The sequence below is a fragment of the Mustela putorius genome, unplaced genomic scaffold (genome assembly GCF_011764305.1).
Source record: "Mustela putorius furo isolate JIRA1106 unplaced genomic scaffold, ASM1176430v1.1 tig00537248_pilon_pilon_pilon, whole genome shotgun sequence".
Classification (NCBI taxonomy): Eukaryota; Metazoa; Chordata; class Mammalia; order Carnivora; family Mustelidae; genus Mustela; species Mustela putorius.
Window position 1 is genome coordinate 10,518,301 of NW_025422387.1, and position 27,914 is coordinate 10,546,214.

General features: G+C 35.2%; 1 protein-coding gene across 2 annotated transcripts in view; it reads right to left on the bottom strand.

Moving 5' to 3' along the window:
- The window catches only part of MED13L (mediator complex subunit 13L), a 286,581-nt gene that overhangs the window by 248,959 nt on the left and 9,708 nt on the right, over positions 1-27,914 (bottom strand). For both annotated transcript variants that reach the window (XM_004753301.2, XM_004753300.2), the window contains exon 2: positions 3,629-3,866. In XM_004753301.2, the coding sequence (XP_004753358.1) occupies positions 3,629-3,866 (238 nt within the window). The remainder of the gene's footprint in view (positions 1-3,628; positions 3,867-27,914) is intronic.

A 27,914-nucleotide genomic window follows, 5' to 3' on the forward strand; every position in this document is an offset into this window, starting at 1 on the left:
AAGTTAGTATTTTTACTGTAAGATTTTTATTTATTTATTTATTTGTCAGAGACAGAGCAAGCATAAGCAGAGGGAACGGCAGAGGGAGAAGGAGTGAGAGAAGAAAGCTCCCCACCAAGCAGGGAGACTGATGTGGGCCTCAATCCTGGGACCCTGGGATCATGACCTAAGCCGAAGGCAGATGCTTAACCAACTGAGCCATCCAGGTGGCCCCAAAAGTTAGTATTTGAGGAACTTTAGCAAGCACTGAATGTTCTACAGATCATTTAAAAACTGTCAAGGTGTTTTAATTTTGTTGAATGAGTTGTCAATGTAGTAGCAACAGCAACAGTCACAATTAGATGAACTGTTCTCTGTGTTATTCTAAGAACTTTTAACTTTTCTTACCCTTATAACCCAATTTACAGTGAGGAAAGTGAGGAAAGTTACTTAATCAATGATACACAGCCAGCAAGCAACTGAGCAGGGACTCAAACCCACCCCATGCTCTGAACTACTATGCCAGATAAATAGCAAAATACTAGGCAAGATAAATAGCAATTCTCCAGACATGGGCCCAAAGGTGTTTAACTAAGTGACAGGGACAGACTATAAAGGTATTTAAGTGCTCCCTCTGACTATTTCATAGATACTTCAAGCAATTAACAAAAAAAAAAAAATCTAGTACCTTGAAACTAAACTGTGTGCCTATCCTGTAGAATTGTTCTCTTTCTATGACAATACTTTACACATTAAATCAAAGATGGTTGCTTTGGTGTTGTATTATAGTGAGGCTTCTTAGTAGTATCCCATTTAGGGTACATTGTAAAGACAAGGGAACTACCAAGGATTTTAAGAAATAGTAAAATGTCCCTATAAAAAGAAAATGTTACAGTAATGGTACCATCACGCTTAATGTTTACAGGGTTCTGTTAAAATTTATTTTACCTAAAATGAAATCACTCTTACATATATTAAAGATCAAAACAGATTTCAAAATATCCTCACTTACTATGACCACCAATTAAAATATTTCTTTGTATCTTTTTCTCATGATCACTCTACCTGTCATACAAAGTTATCCTTATGCCATTCACTTTTCTAATTAAGTTCAAATACTTTCTAATATTAGGTTGAACCATATAAAATTACCTTTTCCAACCACTTTTACGTATGGACTGGACACTTCACAGGCTTTACTTTAATCCAGTAACTTTCCCCAATTCAACATATCAAAGAGAACAGACATACTTAACAAAGTTATGACTGTTCCATCACTGGATTACTTTCCTGGTGGCACACAAGAGAACAGCATACACTGCTTTCAGACTCAATAAAAATAAAAAATAATCATTCTCCTGAGAAATCATTCTCAATATATTGTCAGATGAAAAAAATGGAGTTACAAAACAGTATAACATCAATTCCATTTATACATAAAAATACCAAATATTAAAACTGTTTTAGGAGCACCAGGGTGGCTCAGTGGGTTAAAGCCTCTGCCTTCGGCTCAGGTCATGATCCCACAATTCTGGGATCAAGTCCCACATCGGGCTCTCTGCTCCCCGGAAACCTGCTTCCTCCTCTCTCTGTCTGCCTCTCTGCCTACTACTTGTGATCTCGGTCTGTCAAATAAATAAAATCTTTTTTTTTTTTTAAACTGTTTTAGACATCAGAATTTTTGTTCTCTTCACTTGACAGTTGTGTTTTCCTAATTTTCTAATTAAAATGTAGTATTTCTGTGTTTTGTAAAAAACAGTTCAAAAAAAGTCGATCTTTCCTTATTCTTTACCAAAAAAATACTTAATACATCAATGAAATATAAAGCAACTATAAAAAAATAAATAAAGCAACTATAAAAATTTTAAATAGCCTTCATCTTTTTGTTAACTCGGTAACAAAGTCCATGAGAAATAACACAGTAACTTAATTCTAAGAGCACTGATTATGTGCTTTGTTGGTATGGACAAATAACTTTATACATCAGGTACTTTGGGTTTGGCTTCATCATTATTATAAAGTGATAATTTGTGCTGCTAACAAATAAAGACCAGACCAAAAAGTTAAAACATATGGTATCAATATGGAGTAGAGAAATGGAAGGAGATTAAGAATCAGAATCATGAGAAATAAAGGATGAACAAACAAAAATGCTCTATTCCTCTACTACTTGCGAAAAAAATTTTAGAACAAAAATATATGTCTTGATACTTAAATGGACAAACATAGATGTTATAATTATCTTCTAGGGGTATCTTATTATAAAAACCCTGATAAATGGAATCCAGATGCAGTTAAGCTAATTTTACCTTAGTTCCCTGCTAACTACATGAAATATGCTTTGATATGTACGTAAGTTCTGATAGTCTGCTGATTAACCAGCTAAGTAAGCAATCTTACCCAGACAGGGTTCTTATATTTATAAACCAAATATTCTACAAAGTAAGGAAAGCAAGGTTTGTGTTGAATAGACAAATGGACTATAAGGTAAACAGCTAATTAGTCCACTGAGGTTTACTGCCCTCTGGCTGTTGTGGCCCGGGATATCACAGATTTTTTTAAAACAGCTGCAAAGGAAAGCTAGGAATATATCAAGCAAAAGTTGGCAGGAAATCCTTTAGGCAAATTCAAACACCTTAGAATAGGCCCTCAAATATAAAGTTAGTTTTACTCCTTCCTTTAAAAAAAAGAATACTAAATATATCAACTAACAAAACATTTCAAATGCTATCTGAACTTTTTCAATCACACACTAACAAAATACAGAGTAGTTTGGACATAATAAAAGTTGGCTCTAGGAGACTTAGGTCAGGAAGATTAATGTACTACCCTAAGGATTGTAATTAATCTTGATTTAGAAAAGTTCTTTAGCATGCTTGATGGAAACATTTAGGTAAAGAAGTAAAAATTTTTGAGCATTCAAGAATATTAATAACGTTTCCAATGGTTATAAATCTGTGGTAAATACAAAAAGTAACTTAGAATAATGAAACTCTTATATTAATTCAAAGTTTCCAGATATCAGATATAATCTGAGGTTAAAAATTAGGCAACACTGGACCAAGTAGTTTCTGAAATCACCTAATTATATAAAATGCAGAAACAAAACAAAGGAAAACTTGCCATATCAAAATTATACCAGATTCTTTATATTAATCTTTCTTCAGAATACTATCCAATGTCATCTCATAATTTTGTCCAGTAAGGCTTGTACTAACTTTCTATTATCACTTTATAATCTTCCATCAGAGTTCAGCTGGTAATGAACCACAACAGCCACAATCCAAGAAAAAACAATTCTGTTCATTTCACTGACTTGCTAATTACTCACAATTCACTATCACTTTAAAACAGCGGATCTTGCCTTGATTCCACCCCCAAAACATCTAGAAGACACAATATTTCCTTTAGAAACAGTGGTTCACAGGTTCTGGTTCCTAGCATGACTGGGAAAGAACAAGAGATCTGGGGGGGAAGGGAGGGCACAGAAAGAAGAGGGGTAAGAGTGAAGACCTTCCTTTTGAGAGACACACACATTAAACAATTGGATTTTTCTCAGCAAGTCTTAATAAATATTTTTTGAAATTTACTACTATTAAGAAATATATATGATGATAACAGTTTTTAAGAAAAAAAACAAAAAGCTTACCCTGCAGCTCATGATGTATTACACCTACTAGGTTGGGTTCGTCTCCCCACCAGAATATCCATAATTCTTTGCAATCTGGTTTGACATCACGACGCCATACACACAGCAAGTTGGCTTGCAGACAACGGATGAAACTTAACAGGATTGGGTCATCTTGGGCTGGGGCTGAAATTATGGGTCCACAGTCCCCGTGCCCTCCAAAATTGTACCTACGCCATTTGATTCCCGTGAGTTCAGCCTGGAAAAAAAACAAGAAAATTACAAGGGTTTTGGTATTTCTTCTTAATCACAGAATACTAAGAACAAGCTCCCATTCAGACAAGCAAATTTGCTAAAATAACTATTTATATTACTTCAGATAAAATTTCTCTCACTGAATAATTTCGTCAGTCCTCCTTGATTTTAAAAGGGAGAAAAAAAATCACTTCTTCATATCAAGATTTCTACACAGCTCTTTATATTAAATACCAAATTACAACAAACAGATGACAGAAAGAAACTTTGCTTCTAAGAACAATTCCCTACTGTAGTTTTGTCTTTTGTTTTCTAAACACATTTTAAAACACCGACACGAAACCAGCTGAGAGCAGAACCTGGATCTTTATTCCATTACCTACATTTGTTTTTTTTTGTTTAAGATTTTATTTATTTATTTGACGGACAGAGATCACAAGTAAGCAGAGATGCAGGCAGAGAGGGGGGGGGAAGCAGGCTCCCTGCTGAGCAGAGAGCCCGATGCGGGGCTCCATCCCAGGACCCTGAGATCATGACCTGAGCCGAAGGCAGAGGCTTAACCCACTGAGCCACCCAGGCAAAAAGTATAAATGATATAGCTATCATTACTAGTAATGATAGTACAATTTCTCTTTTTTCATATCCTTTTTGCATTTTTCTCAGACAAGTTCCTTTATTTCTTCAAATGAAAGCAGTGTGTGTGTGTGTGTGTGTGTTTTAAACAAAAAGCTTAACTTCAATTTTTAAATAAATGTCAAATGTCAAAGAAGCAAACTAAATAAAAAGCTAAAAGGGGGCAGCTGAAATCAGAAAAGTTAAGTAGGAGGCTAACTTTTCTTATATTCACCTAAACTAGTGTTGTGTGTTCATGGACCAGGGGGGGGGGGTGGGGGGGCTGAAGGGAGGAGAGATAAAAGATACCAATAAATATAAATCACTACTGTGATTTTTGTGATAACCATATGTAAAAGTTTAGAAAATTAAGAACTATCAGAGATTTAAATATTAGGTGAGACAGTCCCCCAAGAAATCTATGAATGGCAATTTACTCACTAGAATACTTTCACCTATAACACTCCACGTGGTCCAGCAAACAAAATATTTGGCTTTGATTCAAAAGAATGGTTTCCTAATCCTAGCACTTGCACTAACTTCCTATTGGTGCTTCTCTGGTCTCAGTGATAAAGGGAAGCCATGGCCACCTGCTCCGTATTTTTTATGGAGTTGTTCTAGCAAGTGACAGAACACAGATGCAAGTGACGTAACAACAAGCCTACAAACTTAATCAGTTCATAACTAATTCAGCTGGAAAAACTGGAGAATGTCCAATTATTTTAAAACAATTTAGTTCTTTTACCTTAAAGCTAAAATTAAATATCATTATACCAGTCTTCACTGGAAAATCTAAAAATGGACCACTATTTAAGCCTGACAGAGATAACTAAGCATAAAGTTAATGTTAAAGACTTGGCTTTAAACTTGGAATTATTGTTTGGTAAGAGCAAAGACAATTTAATGATACTGAAATACTGTCCAAAAAAAATCCCTATTATGGATGTATATTCACTTAGACTAATATATGTCCCCATATACCATGATCACATTTAGAGCTAAAAAGCAATTCCATGGGGCGCCTGGGTGGCTCAGTGGGTTAAGCCTCTGCCTTGGGCTCAGGTCATGATCCCAAGATCCTGGGATAGACCCCCACATCGGGCTCTCTGCTCAGCAGGGAACCTGCTTCCCCCTCTCTCTCTGCCTGCCTCTCTGCCTACTTGTGATCTCTGTCAAATAAATAAATAAAATCTCTAAAAAAAAAAAAAAAAAAAAAAGAGAAAAGCAATTCCACACAAACTTCTATGGACGAATTTCTGACAAAAGTATAAATCTCCAAGATTTAAAATTCTTTTTCTAATGATTTCAAAATTGGGAAGCAACCCTTTAAAATATTTCTAGAGACAAGTTATCCCAAAACACAGTATTTCTCTCTGCCAAAGACAAACAATCCACAATTATATTTAAATTTAAAATTACATGGTTTTTAAAATATAAAATCAAAAGGATGAAATTAAAATATACAAGGAACAAAAACAATATGCACATATATATAATAATAACCACAACCATCACCACAGAGTCATCACCTATTTATTAATAACAAGCACCACAGTAGGGTCTTCACACTGTGTAATTTCTAACATTAAACAATATACTAGTATCACCACATGTAATTTCTAATCTTCACAAACAGACAGCTGAAGAAATTAGGACTCAGGTTAAATAATTCTGCCATAACTACACAGGCAGCAAATGGCAGAACCCAAATATAACTCGATTTAAAGCATAACTGAATTTAGAGCATAAATTCTTTCCCACTCTACCATGCTGCTTCATAAGGCTAATGGTAAAAATTAGTCCTAGAGGATTATAAAATAGTACAAAGAAACTGTCATCTACTCAATTTAGCAATGGCAAGAGCTCATGGCCATACTTTCTAATTTAAGAAAGTTCATGAATCTTTCTTTAGTCTTCCTGAGGTATTAAGAAAACTAGTACAAGAGTGCCCACACACCATCCCATGAATAGAAGACTTTTTTTTAATTTCACATAGATAATTATGTGAACATGTTACCACTATAAGACTAATCTACACAAGCTAATTTTTAGAGGATATGTATAACAAACCAAGAAAACAACAATTCTAATAATAGCAAGAAAGGCTAGAAGGAAATATTCTCATCAATGGCTGGCATCTGCTGTACAGGTAGTCACGGTCCTCAGAAAATTGAACTTAACTGGCAGAGACTCCCCTGGCCTAAAGAGAAAGCCACTATAGTCAGTTCAGAATGGTTGGAATTAAATAGATTGTAACAGAATCAGGATAAATGCACTTTCTAACAGCAGGAATGTATTTAAAGAAAATTTATATTGATGCTTAATGTGCTATTCTTTAGGCACAATACATAAGAAATGAGCTGATAAATTCCTCCAGTGGAAATCATTTATTTGCACTGACCCAATGCAATCAGAACCCACATGACCACACAGAACAGTATATACTTGCAGTGTCTCCCCCTCAGAGTTAAAACTATATTCAGTGATTACCAAACAGTAAAAGTTACAGGCCTTGATATGAATGAACTTAGGGTGTAGTATCATGGAAAGAACACTGGCTGGAGATCAAAAGATCTAGATTCGAGTCCTGGTTTCTCAACTATTTACCTATATGACATTAGGAAATCTACTCCATCTCAGGGACCGTAGCTTCCTGACCTGTAAAGTGATATGGTTGACCTAGATTCTATAAATGAGTTCAAGTCTCCTGGCCCAGGCTAATTACATCCCACTCACAAAGGCAACTTGTAAATGAGATTGAACCCTTAATTATATGCCTTAGAATGATCAGTAGAAATAGGGGAGCTGCCAGAAGATTTGAATTTTCAAGAAACAGGTAAAAGAAAGACTTCTCAAACTACAGAACAATTACCTTAATATCAATCCTGAGCAGGATTTTAGGACAGTGTATAGAAAAGGTAGCTGTGATCAACAGGGACTAACACGAGCGCACTAGGAAATTCCCAATCTGCCTCATCTCACAATCTCCAGTGATAGGGTTACTACTCTGGTAGACCAGAGATATACAGCAAACATATTAAATCATCCCTCAACTTGAGTCACAAAAAGAAAAAGTCAGGGATAATAGAAAACTTCTGTTAAAACATAACTAATCAGCTCCAGGTAAAGACACCAGCGTAAACACACACATCTGCTTTTGCTCTCTTAAATCCCTCTAAAACATCAGTAAAGAATTTGTTTGTTTTTGTTTTGCTTTTCCCTTAAATCATAAAATCACAATGGAAGGTAGGAGAGGAGATGAGAGCAACAAGATTTTGAAAGTTAAGAAATAGATGCTCAAGAGATAAAGAAATTTTTAATACCTGAAACACTGAATCCTAGCTATGGAGAAAGGGCAGATAAAACACAATTTTTACAGAATCCCCTCAGCCTCAGGAATCAAAAATACAGGTATCTCTGGAAGGAGGGTTAAAAGGCAGAGAGGAGATAAAATAAGGAAAACTGGCTGAAAGCCTACTTAGAACCCACTGCCCCTCTTACCCCATCAAACAAATGGAAGGGTATACTCTGGGGCCAGTAACAGAGGTTATCCTGACTGGGGGACACAGACACACCTGAATGCAGGGAATCAAACTGAAAACAGTGCATTAGGTGAACATGTACAGAATAGAAGTCAAAAACCACCCTCTCCCATTATCTCCCTCTAAGCACCCAGAAAGCTGGTAGCCAGTCTTTCATCCCCCAGAGAGAGGCATCTGGAAAAGTCTTCCTTGGGAAATCTAACCAACTCAAGAGAAAAGAACTCAAAATACTGACATCAGAGGTTCCCCAACTAATGAGCCCACCCAGATCTGTGAAGTACACAGTAAACAAATGTCACTCACATACTCAACTTCCAAGATGTTTCTTAGTCCACCATTTCTAAACATGAACAGAAAACCCGGAACTACTAAATAGTCGAGGAAAAACATGAAGGAATGACAGAGACAAAAACAAATAGAAACAAAAAGAAAATTCAGAGGAAACAGACAACATTGGGAGAAGAAAAAAAAAACTTAATCCATCATTAATATTCTCAAACAGATAAAATAGTGCAACCATTTAAAAAGAACAGCACACTATTTCAGAAAAGAAGAACCAAAAATTAAAAGAGAGCTCTTGGAAATTCTTAAATAAGGATGCCAGAATGATAAAACTCAACAAAAGGGCTGGAAGATAAAGTTCAGAAATTTACTTTCTCCCAGAAAGTAAAGCAAAAATACAAAAATGAAAAATAGAGAGGATGAGGGAGATAAAATCAGAGGAGCAGCCCAGGAAGTTCAAAACCAAATAACAGAACGTTCAAAAGAGAAAATACAGAAAATGAAAAAGAGGAAATGACTGATAAAATAATTAAAGAAAATTTCCCAGAAAAATAGAATGTGAATTTCTAGATTGAAAGGACTTTCTGAATACCCAGAACAATACATTAAAAGAGGCTCAAGGAAGGCATATCAACTTGCAACACACACAAGTTCCTCAAAGCTTCCATACTGTATAAAGAGATCACAATGAATCAGGAAATCAGAAAGATTTCTAACTTCACAACAGCAATACCAGAAGCAAGAAGGCAATGTGGTGCAATTGCTTCCAAATTCTAAAGGAAAAGTATTTCCAAACGAGATATCTATGCCAATCTAAAATATCAAGTATATAAGCAGAATAAATAGATTTTAAATGATGCAAGGCCTTAAAAAAACAGAAACAAAAAACAAAAAGTAACACCATTTCTCAGGAAGCTATTAGAGATGTATCCCATCTCTAAAAAGAGGGAATAAACCATATAAGCCATGAGATCCAGGAAACAGATCCAACATGGGACAGAGCAAAATGAATTCCTAAAAGAAAAAAAACAGGGATTATCAGATGGTTACAGGTTTTCAACTGCGTATCAATGTACAGAGCAACCAATCCAAATTATAACAGGTCATCTCTCAAGAAGATGGTACTAACAGAATACATGTAAAAGTCTTAAAAGGGGACTCAGACGATAGGCAAAAAGAATGGGAAGGATTAACTTAAAATACACAAAAAAGTTACAGTCCAAAAAAGAAAAAAAGTAATTACTATCTTCAAAATTACGCAGAAAAGGAAAAGCAATGAGAATATACTGGATGGCTCAACCATGCATTAACATAATCAAACAAATGTTAACACTGAATAAGCTAACCAAAAGAACCATATAACGACTTCAGTAAAATGGATGGATGGGAAAAGTTTTTGTAGGAGGTAGAATCAATGAGCTAAATCCTCATCCTCAATAGTGAAAGATGCAGAATTTGAAAACCTTAAAAGAAACTACAAGCTTAATATTTAAAAACATTTAAGTAAGAATCCAGATAATCAACAAAAGGGGATGAAAATGTTTGTCTCTTGGAAAAGGTAAAGTAGGGGCCAGGAGCAGATGTGCATTATTCATAAAAACCTTGTAGAACCATTTGATTCTTTAACTATATATGAATACAACTCTAATTTTTAAAAAAGAAGAAAACTAATCAAAAATGTAGCAAAAAATTTTATTTACTATATCAAGAAGTTACTAATTCTGAGAATTCACTTATACCATTTTGTAGACTGAGTCTACCAAATTCCTAAGCTTAAGAATAATTCAGTATCCCCTAAATTGTGCTGCGAAAGTCAAAAGGTTATTTACCATATGTTAAAATATTGTGTTCTGCCTCTTTTCTCCATTGCTAGACTATAAAAATTTCAATTAAAGGGTACTAGGGTGACTCAGTTGAGCATCTGATTCTTGATTTCAGCTCAGGTCATAATCTTAAGGCTGTGAAACTGAGCCCCCACTTCGAGCTCCATGCTGGGCATGGAGCCTGTTTAAGATTCTCTCCCTCCCTCTCCCTTTTTTTTCTTTTTTTAAGATTTTATTTATTTATCTCACAGAGAGAGAGAGAGAGAGAGAGAGGAGAGCCCAAGCAGGGGGAGGGGTAAGAAAGAGGGAAAAGCAGGCTCCCACTAAGCAGGGAGCCCAATAGAGGGCTTGATCCCAGGACTCTGGGATCATGACCTGGGCCAAATGCAGATGCCTGAGTCACCCAGGCACCTCTCTCCTTTTCCCTTTGCACAACCCCCTCAACGCCAAAAACAAAAACAAAAACAAAACAAAATGAAAACAAAAACAAAAAACAAAAAACTTCAATTAAGCAGAGATATACTTCCAGCTGCATGCCTCCTCCGACCTAGGTCTGCTTAACTCTTCCTACCCATAGCTAAGCAGCTTGCCAAGGTTGCATTCCCTCTGCAGAGGAGCTGAGGCCAATAGGTCAATGGTCCTCCATGTGATTCCCATCTAACATATGATTTCCATATTGTGAGAAATACAATGTAACTCTCTATACAATGAAGTTGTATATCAAAGATGCTTTCTAACATCTGTATATTTTTGCTGATACATAATAACTTTTTTCCTGAATTGTGATTTCATTTTCAGCCCTCAGTTTACCAATATTAATTCAAAACCATAAAGATAAAAAATAGGGAGCTGGTTTAGCACATGTATGAGTGAAAGGGGTCCAAAGATTTTGACAGTAAGTTTAATATAATTAAACAATGTAAAATAGCTACAAAAAAAGTTACTGCCATCTTAAGCTCCATTAATAAAAACATGGTACCGAGATCCTACACAACAGATCTTATACAGCAAGTCACTAGTCAATACTACTTTTAGCTCCCAGCTCCACACTTTGACAGAAATATAAACAGGAACAAATTAACAAATGAGGGACTAGGATGGACAGGAAATCTAAACAGGTCATATAGCTAGAGGTTATATAGCCTCATGTTCAATCCTTCCAAGCAAATAAACATGGCATCAAAAAAAAAAAAAAAAAAAAAGAATAAAGGCATAGCTCAAGTAAGGTGAATGAATTTAATATGGAGTTAACATTCTAAAGAAATCTATAAAGTCTTCAATTTATACGAAAGACTCATATGTGGAAGATGAATTAGATTTGCTCAGCACAGACCAAGTAATAGCAGAGAACTGATGATTAAAACAACAATAGTGAGAGTTTTCTCAAGAAAGAATCCCTGGCTGAGATCCCTGAGAAGCACAGATACAAGGCGTTAAGGAGAAGTTGTTAATACTGGATGTGGCTTCAGGGGCACTTGGGTGGCTCAGTGGATTAAGCCTCTGCCTTTGGCTTAGGTCATGATCTCAGGGTCCTGGGATCGAGCCCCACATCAGGCTTTCTGCTCAGCAAGAAGCCTGCTTCCCCCTCCCTCTCTGCTTACTTGTGATCTCTCTCTCTGTATCGAATAAATAAAATCTTTTAAAAAAAAAACTGCATATGGCTTCAAACATCAAAGGATTGGCTGGACAACTAAATTTATAAGATTCCTTTCAAACCTGAAATATGAATCTCAAAGGTTCTTTTCTTCCAATCATGAGATTTTAAGCCTCTAGTATCATTTGTATCTCAGTCAACTAACTAGTTCAAGAGGCTGACAAACTATACCCCATGGGTTGGCCAATTATTTTTATGAAGTTTTATCCATACACAATTTTACCCATTTATTTACATACTGACTCAGGTTCCCTCCACACTACAACTATAGAGCTGAATAGCTGCAACTGAGACTGTATGACCCACAAGCCTGAAATAACAACTCTAATCCTTTAAAAAGAAAAAAAGGTCTGCTGACCCCTGAACTACGATAACATACACAGGCAAATATGACTTTTAAAACATAAGAAGCACCATAACTTTTATCAAAAACAACTAGACAAAAAACATGAAACTGTTCAAACACTGAACAAAGGCTGCACAAAGCCAGGATCTCTGAGTGAAGGAAAACAAATGAAGCAGGCCCTGCAAAGGCTGAGGCAGCTGGAATTTATGAGAACAGATCACCAGAAAGCTCTACAGAAAAAGAGCTCCAGAGATCTGATAGGGGTTCTTGAGAAAATGTTCCTGCATACACTAAGCTACAGTTCAAAAAGAAAAATTCCAAGAGGCCAGGCAAAGAATTACTAGAGAGTCATCACTCCAAAAGCTCACACAGAGCTAGAAGACAGTCTAATTCTGAAGAGTCAGGGTGAAAATACACTGTTAAATATCATGGACATTAAACAGAGACCACAAAAAGGCCATGCCTCAAAAGTAAGAAACTAGGCCTATGTTAAATAAAGACTGCTCTAAACCACCCAAATAATTGAGTCTCAAAAATAATGATCATCACCACAATCATCATCTCATCTACAAGTTAACTGCCAGCCAAAACAAAATTCAACTTTACAGGAAAGAAATAAAATCCAGACTCTCAACAATATAATAATCACAATATCTAGCATCCAATAAAAGGATATCAGACATTCAAAGATATAGCAAAAGGAGACTCATGGTCAGGAGAAAAATCAGTGAAGAGAAACAAACCCAGAAATGGAAGAGATGACAAAATTAAAAAATCAGTTTTAAAACAGCTATTATAATTATGGTCAAGAATTGAAAGGAAAACATGAATAAAAAATGAAAAATATAAGAGCATAAAAATTTCCAGACACAAAATATGAAATAAAAAATTCACAGAATAGGCTTAACAGTAAATTAAGCACAACCCCCCCCCAAAAGAAAACTAGGGGACTTGACAACAAACAGTATAATTATACAAGCTGAAGAACAGAGAATTTTTTTTTAATTGAAAGAATAAATATAAAAGCAGAACACTATAAAGTACTCTAACATGCATGTAATTAGAGTCCCAGAATGCAAAGGTAGAAGGGAGGATAAGAAAAAGTTTTTGAAAAATAGCCAAACTATCTCCAAATATCATGAGAAAAATGTATTTCAGACTCAAAGAGTTCTGTTACTCAAAACAATACAAACAAAAAAAGCTCAACTTCTGATCATCAGTGATTTAAAAAAAAACTATTAAAAGCTGTCAACACGGAAAGAGGACACATTACATAAGGAAAAGCAAAGACAGTACTTACAACAGACTTCTCAACAGAAAATATGCAAACCGGGAAACAATAGAACATGCTAAAGGAGGGGAAAAAAATGTCCATATCTGGAATTCTAGATCAAGCACAAGTATCTTTCAAAAGTGAAGGTAAAATACAAGCTTTTTTTGAATGAAAGAAACCAACTGAACTCCACTGTAATAAATGTAACTAGAATGAATTCTTTTTAAAAAGTTCTTCAGGTACAAGGAAAATATCAGATGGAAATCTGGATCTATAGAGAAGAATAATGTGCACCAGAGATAGTAAATATATAAATACAAAAGAGTTGTTTTCTTATTTTTTAATTTCTTTAAAACAAATTAACTCTTTACAGCAAAAATAATGCATCACTGATTGTATACAGATATAGAAGAAAAACATATGACAACAGCAGCACAAAAGCCAGGAAGAGAAAATGGAGGTATACTGTTCTATACCTTTTTTTACATTATAAATGAAATTTATAAATTTCATTATTATGAAATTTATAATGTAAAAAAAGGTTTTTTACATTATAAATGAAATTTAATAACACTTGTAGACTGTGATAACTTAAAGGTGGATATTATACGCCCTTGACCAGTACCTAAAAAGTAAAACAGAGTTTATTTAAGATGCCAGTACTGAAGATAAAATTGAATCATAAGAAAACACTCAAATAATCCAAAAGCAGGCAGGATGGGGCACCTGGATAGCTCAGTCAGTTAAGTATCTGCCTTTGGCTCAGGTCCTTAAGTCCAGGGTCCTGGGATCAGCCCCACCTCTGGCTCCCTGCTCAGCAGGGAGTCCACTTCTCCCTCTACCCCACCCCCCCTTCCCGGGCTTGTGTTTGACGCTCTCTCTCTTTCCCTCTCTCAAATAAATAAATAAAATCTTAAAAAAAAAAATCATAAAAATAGGCAGGAAAAGAGGATAAAAAAGGGAACAAAGAATAGACGGGATAGATGAGGGAAAATACCAAGATAGTAGACTTAAACACAATCATCAATTACATTAAACACAAAGAGTCTGACCATTACACAAAGAGTCTGACCATTACAAGTAAAATACATCAATTCTTAGAATAAGTAAAATTTTAAAATGCCCAAGTATATATTGCCTATAAGAAATGCACTTTATATATAAAGACAAGTTATAATACAAATAATAAGGGACCTAAAATGGCTAGACTAATAACAAAGTGGACCCCAAGAGGCTTATAAAGGAATAAAGAAGAAAATTTTGTAATGAGAGAACTGTCAATTCTTCAAGAAGACATATATCCCAAGTGTGCAGGCATCTAACAACAAAACTTCAAAATATATAAAGCAAAAACTGATGTTAAAACTGATTAAAAAAAAAAAAGCAAAAACTGACCTAAAAGGAGAAATGGACAAATCCAGAATTATAATTAAAGATTTCAGCATGCCTCCTCTCAGCAACTGATAGAAAGAGTAGACAGAAAATCAATAAGGTATAAAAAATATGAATACTATCAACCGACATACCAAACTGACATTTATAAATAATAATAATGATAATACACTCAACAGTATACACAAGTTTTTCAAATGCATATGGAACACTCACCAACAGAAAGCATATGCTGATCCAAAATCAATTATCAATTATCAATACCATATTTTTTAAGGTTTTATTCATTTATTTGTGAGACAGAGTGCACGTGAGCAAGAGAACACAAGTGGGGGGAGCACCAGAAGGAGAGGAAAAAGCGAACTCCCCACTTAGCAGGGAGCCCAATGTGGGGCTTGCTCTCAGGACCCTGAAATCATGACCTGAGCCAAAGGCAGCCACTGAACCAACTGAGCCATTGAACAGGTGCCCCAATATAGTTTTTAAAATTGAAATTTCTGAATAGATTTGAATTTGAAAGTCACAAAAACACTTCCTTTCCCCCCACAAAATCTGGAAATTAAATAATACCTTTAAACAACACATAAGACAAAAAGAAAATCATAAGGGAAAGTAGAAAATGTTTTGAACTGATTATGAAAGCAAAATATACAAAAATGTATAGCGTACAAGTAAAACAGTTGCTTAGAGAAAAATCTGTAGCTTTCATATTTATAGTAGAAAGAAAGAAAGATATATAAAATTGCCCCAAACTTCTCCCTTCAGAAGCTAAAAGTATAATTTAAACCAAAGGTAAACTGAGGAAAGAAAATAATGAAGAGAGCAGAAATAAATGAAATATGAAACAGACTAACTACACAGAAAACCAGTAAAGTAAAAAGCTGTTGTTTTTGTTTTGGGTTTTTTGTCTGTTGGTTGGTTTGTTTTAAAGATTTTATTTATTTGAGGGGTGTGGGGAACACAACCAGGGGGTAGGGGCAGAGGGAGAAGCAGACTCCCCACTGATCAGGGAACCCCATGCAAGGTTCCATCCCAGGACCCTGGGATCATGACCTGAACTGAAGGCAGATGCTTAACCAACTGAACCACCCAGGTGCCCCCCTGTTGTTTTTTTTAGTCAATAAAACAGACAAGGTTAATCAGGAGGGGGAAAAAAAAAAAAAAACAAATTACCAACAACAGGAATAAAAAAGGAGGAATTATTTCACATCCTAAATACACTGAAAAGATAATGGAATTATTATAAGCAACCTAATGCCAATAAATACAACTACTTAGATTACATGGACAAATTCTTCAAGAGAATTACCAAACTTGGGGGAAAAAAAAAGTTAAATATCTGAATAGCCCTCTATTAAAGAAATGGAATTCACAATTTAAAACCTTCCTACAAAGTATTCTCCAAGGCCAAGATGGCTTCACTAGCGAATTCTATCAAATATTAGGAATGAAATACTACACAACCCTATACAAACTCTTTCAGAACACAGAGAAGGAGCTAATTCCCAAATCATTTATGAGACTAGCACTACCAAAAAAAGACAAAGACATCGTAAGAATATCTACATGTGACCTTTCATTAACATAAATTTTTTTAAACATTAGCAAAATATTAACAAAGTCCAATCCAACAATACATAAAAATTGTAACACACCCTGCACATAGAGTATATCTTGGAAATTCAGGTTTACCATCAATGCAACTGAATCAAACTAGTTAAAAAACCCATTAATAAAATCCCTCACATTAACAGAACAAAGCCTATAATCATCTCAATAGAGGCAGAAAAACATTTAACAAGATCAACACCTATTTATGGTAAAACTAAGTAAACCAGGAATTAAAGGAAACTTCCTCAACCTGATTAAAAAGATGTTCAAAACCACAGCTAACATCACAATTAATAATGAAAGACTGAATATTTCTCACCTAAGATGAGTAACAAAGCAAAGAGGTACATCGTGCTATTCAACTTTGTAACTTTATGTCCTAACCAACGGAATAAAGCAAGAAAAATAAGTAAAAGGCACAGAAATGGAAAGGAAGATATGAAACCATCTTTATTCACAGACATTATCATGTACATTTACAAAATTTCAAGGACTTTACAAAAAAGATACTACAACTAATAATGGAGTTTAGGAAAGTTGCAGTACAAAACTTAATTGTATTTCTACACATTAGCATGAAAAGGTAGAATATTTTTGAAATAATATTTTGAAATATTTCAAAATTTCAATATTTAATAATATTTCATATTATGTATTACTTAAATATTAATTATAAATAATAATATTATTATATATAATAATATTTTTTAAATAATGCCATTTTAAAAAACATTGAAAAATATGAGCTACTAAGGGATAAATTTGATAACATGTGCTCCAGACCAGTATACCAAAAACTATAAACAATGTTGATAAAAATTAATGATCCTAAAAAAAAAAAAGAAGCTAGACTATGTTCAAGAACTGGAAGATCGAAAATTGTTAACAGGTCAATTCTTCCCAATCTGACCTACAGATTCAGTGAAATTACAATAATATCCCTGCAGGAACTTTTATGAAAAACTGACAGGTTGATTCTAAAACTTATACAGAAATGCAAAGTACCCAGAAGAGCCAAAACAATTTTGAAAAAGAACAAAGTTGGAGAATTTGCCCAGACTTCAAGACATACTATAAATTTCATAACAGTGTTTTATTGGCATAAGAGAAATACAGATCAAAGGAACAGAATATAAAATCCAGAAATAAACTTATGCATAAACATAGACACATATATCCAATATATTCAAATAATTTTTGACAGAGATGCCAAGGTAATTCAATGAGAATAGTACACTCTTTTCAACAAATAATGCTAGAACAACTAGATACCCACATACCAAAAGAATTTCAACCCCTACCTTACGCCACAAAAAAAAAAAAAAACCCACAAAATGGATCACTTGATCACAGACCTAAACCTAACAATTAAAACTACAGAACTTCTGAAAAAAAAAAAAAATGACAGAAAATCTTGGTTACCCTGGAATCACAATTAGAAATCTCATACAACTGGTGGAAATGTAAAACCATACAACCGTATTTTAAAAGTTTAACATTTCTCTATAGAGTGAACCCAGTTTCCCACATAAGTAAGCAAGTTGTGGTAAATCAATATAAGAGATTACGACTCAGCATTAAGAATAACCTATTCACATAACAATAGGAGGCATGGCACAAAACACTATCCCATATGATTCCATTAAAAAAAGTCTAGAAGACAAAATGAATCTACAGTAACAGAATAGTGGTTATCTGGAAATGCGGATACATCACAGATGTTTTCTATTTTGATTTCAGCGGTGGTTTCTTCACATAAGTATACATTTGTCAAAACCCATGAAACTGTACTTACTTGCTTAAAATGGGTTCACTTTATTGTACGTAAATTATACCTCTATAATCAAAAACTTTACATACTAATGGAAGAATTCAGGGGGGAAAATCTCTCAAAAAAAAAAAAACCCCTATTTTTAATATAGCCAAAATATCATCTTACCATCTTGTTCTATGTATCTCTTGTAACTCTATGTATCATCTTGTAACTATGAATCTCTTTTAGAAAGTATGCAATGTTTTTGAAAAAATTATTTTCACACCTAAGTACATTAGAACACTGGTTAATGATTTATATTTATTAACCTTAACTAAAAGAGAACTCTTGTGAAATTTCTGGGAACTGAATTATTTAATGAAGTTCATTAGAGTCATCAGGATGATTTCTCGTCCAACTGCAATATCAGACTACAGACAATAATTTCTATCATTTCTCTGCATAGCAGACATTGTTAGTTGGCTACCCAAACATGAATGGCTCCTTACTCCGTGGTAACATACATTCTCTATTACTGAGGCAAACAACATGCTTCCTTAAAACTTCCTTGATATGGCTAGAAGTGTTACAAGGAAATTGGAAGACGTTTCCTTAAAAAAGAGGAGTTAATTTTGGGTTGATTTTGTGTGTGTCCTTCCTACCTTCCCTACTCCTTCCAATCCAGAATACCACCACCATGACTACAGTTTGAACAACCATCTTGGACAATATGCGACTACTTGTGATAAACTAAAGACAAGGGAGTAACAAGAAAAGCCTGGGACACTTGACGCAGACAGGACCAAACCAGCTCTTAAATGCCTGCCTCCAGGCTTACATATAAAAAAGAAATTAACTTCTGTCTTGTTTAAGCTATTTCTCTAGCTTTTAACAAACACATGATTGTGGTACTATCGTAAGTCATTTTTGGTTTGAGCATTCTAGCTTTTTTATTTTTAAAAAACTAAATGACTTTTGCGGGCGCCTGGGTGGCTCAGTGGGTTGATCCTCTGCCTCTGACTCCGGTCATGATCTCAAGGTCCTGGGCTCTCTGTTCAGCAGGAAGCCTGCTTCCCCCTCTCTCTCTGCCTGCCTCTGCCTACTTGTGATCTGTCAAATAAATAAAATCTTTAACAAAAAATAAAAAATAAATAAAAATAAAAAACTAAATGACTTTTAGTGAGGTGATACATTTTTTTTAAGATTTATTTATCTGAGAGAGAAGGGGGGAGCAGTTATCTCCAGCAAACTTCCTACTGAGCATAGGGCTCAATCTCACCACTGCAAGATCACTGCCTGAGCCAAAACCAAGAGTTGGATGCTTAACCTTCTGAGCCACCAAGGAGCCCCTATAAGTTCTTTTTTTTTTTTTTGAGACTATGCAGTTACCTAGGTTTTTATCTTGCCCCAGTCATTGATCAAAACAATAAACTATCCTACTTTTTCATTTTCCAAATGATTCCTCAATTTGGAATAAAGCATTCTAAAAGAAAAAAAATATATCTCCCTATCTGTGGGAAGAAATTTTAAGCCGCATTATTACTCATTAATCTCTGATGAATCTTTAAAAAATTGTAAACTGTATTATCACTCCACTAATCTCAGGCAAATCTATATGCTCCAGTGATTTCTACCTTCATACCTGCACTATATTATATGGTCTACACTGTTAATTTTTAAAAGGCTCAGAAAAGAAAGAGTCCAATAATGCTTGGAAGAGCTAAGAAGAGCTTCACAGAAGCCCTTCAAGGATTTAGATAGGAGAACAAAGAGCATACAATACGTACACAATGGTTAAGTGCGTTTGGGCTCTGAAGTCAGAGACAGCTCCATCATCTGCTGGCTGTTTAAACTGACATACTGGTTACATGAGTTAAAATTCTTGCTTCAGTTTTTTTATCTGAAACATGGGAACAGTACTACCTCATCAGCACCTTGATGAGAAAAATGCATGTAGCTGGCAAGCAACTAGACAGTTTCAGGCAATTAATAAGCACTTTTCGAAACAGCAAAAGCTCTAACAATGTGTATAACATTTAAGATCTGACTTGAAATACAGATTCCTATTAGTGAACGCATGGAAATTTTAAACAGGAAAACAAAAAGGTTTTTTAGAGATTAATAGCTTTTAAAAAATAAGAAAACCACAGAATATGCATACCCATATATATGAAAAGATGCTCATGACCTCATTAAAAATAAGGAACTGAAAACTACCATACTGAGATTATTTCATACATAAGAGTAGAAAAAATTCAAGTAAGTTTCATTAGAGGCAAGGACAGAAGATATGGGGCATTTACATATTGCCCACAGGAATGTAAAAATGACACTTTTTTTTAAAAAATGTTTGACTATATCAAAATTTAATGCATAACTGTACTGGCTCAGAAAAAAGTGAAATGATGTTTCTCATAGCTGATGGTCAAGCAATAGTGCATCCATCCTATAATGCAGAATACCAACTGTTAAACAAATATAGAAAAAAAATCAGGTATATCTAAATTTGCTGACTTATTACAGTATCTTCAGACACTATTAAGCAGAAAAAGCATGCTACAGGAGAAGCTGGAGAATTATCCCCCATGATTTTTTTAATCCATAAATATGCCTATCATCAACAGAATGCACAAACAGGTGTAGGAGTGAATTTTAAGTCCACATTGTTAGAACATAGTATTAAACTAAAAAAGCAAGTTGCAAAAGAATATAGTATATTCCATTTATAACAAGCTCAAAAACATGCAAAACTATATATATATATACACACATCCTAAACATACATAATTAAAACTTTTTTAAAAATACACAAAGAGAGATGCTTGGGTGGTTCAGTTGATTAGGCATCTGCCTTCAGCTCAGGTCAGGATCCCAGGGTCTGCATCAGACTCCTTGGCTTACCAGGGAGCCTGCTTCTCCCTCAGCCTGCCAACGCCGCTGCTCGTGTGCGCTCCTTCTCTCCCTGACAAATTAAATCTTTAAAAAGTAAAATAATAAAATAAGTAAGAAATTTTTGAAAGATAGGGGGGCCTGGGCAGCTCAGTCAGGTAAGCGTCCAACACGTGATCTCAAGTGTACATCTTGATCACAGGGTAGTGAGTTCAAGCCCTGTATTTGGCTCCACACTGGGCGTGGAGCCTACTTAAATAAAAGAAAAAAAATACAGAAAGATAAACATGAAATTCAGGATAGCTGTTAACCTCTGAAGGGAGAAGGAAGAATGGGAAGGGAAGGGCAGCACAGGATTATGCAAAGGATAAAATGTTCTTTTTCTTACTTTGGGTATCAGGCACATGGGTGTTCACTGTGTCATGAAGATTCTTTCTATGTGATTTACACATACTACTTTTATGTACTCATATTTAATAAAAAAATTTTGGAACTGCATATGTATATGCACAAACATATGTGAAAGAAAAACTCTGGAATGATGAAAATTAAACTACTGGTAGTTACCTCCCCATGGTGACAGGGTACCTTCATGTTTTATTATTTGAATATTGTTTGAATTTGAAACTAATTACATAATTTTTATTAAATATATAAATACATAATTTTTCTTTTAAAATTATAACTACAAAACTGTAACCACATGGAAAATGTGTGAGTGAATTCAGCTGAATGAGGAACTATATTTATATTGTGATTACCTCTACATACACAAAAAGGGAACATTAACAAGAATGGAAGAGCTGGGGTAAATCTGATCTAATGGACTGTTCTCATTTTTTATAAGTTTTAATTTCTTGGAAGCTACATTTCTTGGAAATATTTCATATTTCATTAACTACTACCTCACTTGGAGAGAAATTAAAGAAAAATGACAACTGCAAGAAAGCCAACTCTCCACCTTCAGGGTAGCCAAGTGAAAAAATCTACCCACATGGGAAGGCTGTATGAATTACAGCCAATTGACAATGGATAGTACACACTGTGCCAGTAAGTGCACTCAGAACAACAGGAGAGGATCCCCACCACACCAAGGAGATTACATCAAAGAGTTCTGAAGTGCATTGTACATTTTAGAGCTTTCACTGACAACTGGCACTGCCAAGTAAAAGTACAGCCCTGGCAGGGAAGGCTCCACAGTCCAGAGAGCCCAGGAATGTGCTGAAAAAGCAACGGGGTATGGAGGGACCAGCAGAGAGGGACAGAGGAAGGGAAAACTTTCCCCAAAATGCGAGGTAAAGATACGACATGGCATAACAATCACACTCTTAAGACCTATAAAAATATCATACAATCAGAAAGCTAAGTACTGAGGGAACAAAAACAGAAGGGCAGAAATAAAAATTTAAAAGAACTCAAAAGTCAGAATGAGGGAGACACCAAAGACACATACTGTTTGGAGTCTTCACAAATATCTTCTCTATTCTATCCACTACACCAATTCCTACAAATTGGCAATTTACACGAAGGCAAGAAGAAAACCAGGGTTACAAGTCTATCTCCTCCTCCTACCAAAAATATCACCAATATGAAATGTAACCAAAACCTTTAAAAAACTCAAGGAAAACATCCCAAAACAGATTTGCAGAGAAAATATGTAATCTGCTTCCTGAGCTTACCCCTATTAGAAGCAAAGGCTCTATGTAACAAAGGCTATGTGGCTAAAGCCCACTGCTGTCAGGGTACCCCCCCACACACCTTTTTTTCTTTCTTCCCGTCAGGGTTTCTCCATGCCCATTTCTGATCATCAAAGTTTCATGAGCTCTTCCTCTGCCAAAGTGTTCATTCCACCTCCATCACCACCCACACCTCTCCAAAGGCCCGTTTCCATCCACCCTACCAGCCTTGCCTTCTCCATTCTTCCCCACATTTTTCTCCCCATCCTTCCTCTTATAAATCTCACTCCTCAACTTCAGAGAGAACTCTTCCTCTCACTACCTCAAATCTTATCTGAAAACAGGCAGGTTATAGATGTAAATGTTTTTTACTTTCTTTTCTCTAAACCTGCCCTTTTGCCCCAAGATCCTGTCCATAATTATTTTAAAGCTTTTTGAGTTCTGTAGGACCTAACAGCAAAGACCAGGCTCAGTGAATACTTTCATAAATGTATACCTGTGATCAAAGCCTAAGTCTTCTGCTAACAGCTATAGCACATAGATGCTTCCAACTCTTCCTCATTTTACATGCACAAGAATGCAAATGCCGTAAGACCAAGAAAGAACACATCTGTTTGCCATTTGGTTCCTCTCCCATGACATATGTAATTGGTCACCAAGTCCTATCAGAAGTACCTCCAAAATATCACTTGATCCATTTATTATCTCTTTCTGCTCCTACTAGCCTTGCATGATTTCTTACATCTAGCCTACCCTAGGAGCCTTCTCTCTGCCTTTGGTTTCTCCCTATTATAATCTACACTCCACAGAGCCCACATGAGTTCTCTCTCTGAAACATCCATCTGATCATGTCATTATTCTCCTTAAAATCCTTCAGGCATTCCCCAAGTGCATACAGAATAAACTTCCAGCTTCTTCATGTCATCCGATCTGGCATCAAACATCACCTTTCAGTCTTCTTTCCCTTCTACTACAGACTAGGCATTAAATAAAAAGTATACCTAATGAAAGAATAATTGACAAGATGTCCCAAAATGTTGTTGGGTGACATACATTTTATTTATATAACTGACAAACTTATTCATCTCAACCATACATTATTACCACTGAAATCAAACTTTTACAAAATGGCTAAAGTTCTATCCACATAATTTTTTAAAACTAGGTTGAAGTGTTTAAAACATTTCTATTTTCAATTCCAATATAAAAATGTAAGGTGGGTAACAAGGAATATAAATCAACAGTTACTTTCTAAAATGAACGTTAACATATATTATACCAAATTTCTCAGAGTTTCTGGAATATGTCAAAGTCAGCTCTTTGGATTCTTAACAGTGTATCACATCTACCATATGAGAAAGTTTGGCAACAAACGCAAAGCTCCTTTAGAAGATAAGTGCCTCCTTAGTGAGTTTCATTCATTTTTCCATCTAGAATATTCCTTGAGATTACTAAAGAAACTACCAAAATAAGCTATTTATCTTAACAGATTCAGGAGAAGACTTTCCTAAGAACAAATAAATCTTTTTCAGCTCAAATTTATAAAATTTACTAAAGAAATCAGTTTATTAGCTTACACATATCAAAATATGGGTTCTCATAAGAATCACACCACTGTTTAAATGTTATAGGATCTTGCAGACAGATTCAAGAATAGCACCATCTGTCTGGGTTACAAAGCTCAGTTTCACCACGGTATCACCAAACAGCAACAAAATATCATTTTCATACAAATCTCTCTCTCTCTAGTAATTTACAGACATATAATGAATTTAATCTATTTGGGATCAGCACACTTGATTCAATCTACACAGATGATTTCATTTTGTATGTAAACCAACATATTTTTTAAAATGTTTTTAGTAAGTAAAGTTTGGTTAGGAACTTATATTTCAAAAGATAAATATTTATGGTCTTGAGCAGCTGGTATGTAGATTTATGCTCTGATATAACCTCTAAATATTAAACTGCTCAGGTGCTTTACAAATGTGTAAAACTAAAAAGTACCTGTTGTTGAGAATAATTATCACTTAAGTAAATGTTCCTAAAATATCTATAGCTCTAGAATTACAACACCACATTTTCTCAAAAGACTTCAATCCTTCTTTTTTTTTTTTTTTTTTTTTTAGAGGGGGGAGAGAAGAGAAGGGGGATAGAGAAACTTAAGCAGGCTCCACAGCCTGCACAGAGCCTGACATGGGGCTCACTCTCAAAACCCTGAGATCATGACCTGAGCCAAAATCAAGAGTCGGACACTTAACTGAGTTAGCCATCCAGTGTCCCCTCAATTTCTTTTCTTTAAAAAGAAAAAAACTTAAAAAGAGAATTATAAATTCTATAAATTCAACCATGAAAAACATAAAAATAAAGCTGAGAAAAATTTCATTATATTCCTGAATCCAAAAATAGAAAATACTTGCCACTGCAACTTGTAATCTAAACAATTAATATAGGCACGACTGTTACAGTTAGAACACCCTCTATACCTCCCCTCCACTGAATACTAAGGCAGACCACAAGAGGGTGAAATTCTAAATACATATGAGTGCTCTTTGTCCTAATCTTCACCAGTGGAAGAATTGCTAAAGAGCATTTATGGAATACAAGATGGCATACTGGGTAGTCTCAAATGAGTAAACCAACAGTAAAAGGCAGGGTAAAAATCTTAGTCTCCAACTTTCTGCTAAAATTTTAAGAGATTATCTCAACAGGATACTTTTTTTTTATTTATCTGAAGGCTTTTCTTAATCATTACTTCAGTCTCACTAAAAATGGACCTTAGGACGGTGTTTGATCTTTGCTAGACCGACAAGGTATAACTACAATTCTACTCAATTTTACTCTCCCTTTATAATTTGCCTTGATCCCCAAAGAGCGAAAATCCCACCTCCACTTAATTTGTCCCAATATCCAGTCTTAACAATTAATGTACCACTAAATTAAAATCACCTTCACTGAAACAATTAATATACCACTAAATTAAAATCAGCTTTCATTGAAAACAAAATACATTGAACCACTAGACTCAGAACCTGGAGGCAGTTATATACGAGCAGGGCAGGAATTCTTAGCACACACCTACAATATATGTATGCCATATATCCAAAAGTGGAGTTCTTTTCCAGGATTTTTGCTCATCATCAGTAAGAACCCCATCATAAGGTACTAAATTGCGGACTTGGGCAACAATTTGGAGCAAAATTAGAGAGAAGAGAAGATACTGATGGAAGAGGCATCCTTTAAAATAAGATTTTCTGGAGTGGCTGACTAAACTATAAAAGAAATTCCAGAGAAAAAGAACCAGAAAAATATGGACAACAGCAATGGTATTTGATACAATTTAAGGGGGCTTACTTTAAGAAGAGCACTTCTCATTTGGGCAGATGTATGTCGATTCTAGTATGACTAGCTCAGAATTAGCTTTATAATTAAGTGTACAAATTAAGAAGATAACATCTGACCTACTTAAAATGACCATTAAAGGAAAATAAAATGATGGCTGATAACCACACGCACATCAAGTAAAATGCAAAATTCTTAGCTCAATACATTTCATCTTTGAATCTGAAAAGCATTCAAGCTACAACTAAGACTGTCCCCTCTTCCTTGACACTTAATCACAATCTACATCCTCGCCATCTTTGAAGAGGTGTCTAGCACTAATCCTAGCCATTGCCTGGGTTCTTACTAGCAACTCCTGCTAGACTCCTTTCATCAACTAAGAACTTTTCTTCTATCAAACATCTCTCTTTCTGCCCCTCCACTATTGCTGCTCCTAAGTCCACATGAGGCTCTTGCATTCTAAAAAATTTCTTTCAATCTACCTTTTAATCTCTTTCCCTTACCACTCCCAAATCCCTGCTTGCTTTACAATCAAGCTTCTTCAGCTGAAAAGTGTACCCCATTCACTCATTCTGCAACCCACCAGAATCCAGAGTCTATCCTCAATAGTCAAATTTCAACTAAGTATGCTGCCATCCAAATAGCAAACTTCATCTTTCACGCCTTACCTCGTCCCTTCAAGGTCCACTATGACTATCTCCGAGAATCGTATCCTCTTTATTTTTATTGCAGAGAAAGCAAATTATAATCAACTGTAGAGCATACATAACATACACATTCATGACTTAAATATCTAGGCTTCATGAGAAGTGATCCTGGACCAAAATCAAATTTTTTAAAAATGCACAAAAGTTAAAGAAGGATGGGTTACAGAGTTCAACAATTCTAGTTTGTCTATGTAAGAGAGCAATCCTAGAAAGGCTTTTAATTTTAAGCACATTATTAAATGTAATACCATTTAACACACTTATTTTTCCTCAATCCATTTCTCATAATAGTTTCTATATCATCTTGGATTATCTCCTGCTTTTAGTTTCATATCCCATCTGCTCATTTAAGATTCACGTCTGTCCAGTTTCTGAAATATTTGTCACTTTAGTCATTAGCATTTTGCGTAATATAGCACTGTTTTTTTAAAGTTCAGAACTGAATTATTTTAGAAAACTGATTATTTTAACAACACCATTTCTTAATCCAAATTGGCCTGCCCACACTTCAAATTTTCCATCTAACAAAAATAAGATTTCAATAAGTTTTTTTTAAGACTTTATTTATTTATTTGAAAGAGTGTGTGAATGCAGGGGGGGGTGGGGCTCCACAGAGGGAAAAGCAGACTCCTGAGCAGGGAGCCCGACATGGGGCTCAAACCCACGACCCTAAGATCATGACCTGAGCCAAAAGCAGATGCTTAACCGAGTGAGCCACCAAGGCACCCCGGATTTCAACATTTTGTAATATTTTCAAAAGAAACCAAGACCATAAATCAGAAGTGTTCTCCTACATACCACTTCAGTAAATATTCTTAAGGACAGACTCAGAATTATCAACTGAGCTTCCAAAGAATGTCCTTTCCATTTCTCTCTAGCAGTTCCTTCAAGATCCAGTTTAAAACTCTCCTTCTGGGGACACCTGGGTGACTCAGTCGGTGAAGCGTCTGCCTCCAACTCGGGTCATGATCCCAGGCCCTGAGATCGAGTTCCGTCTCGGGAATCCCTGCTCATAGGGGAGCCTGCTTCTCCCTCTGCTTGTGCTCTCTATCTCTGACAAATAAAAAACAATCTTTTAATAAACTCCCCTTCTGAGTTTTTCTGGCTACAAAGTCCTATGCTATCTGTTAGTGATGCTCTTCCTCAGCAC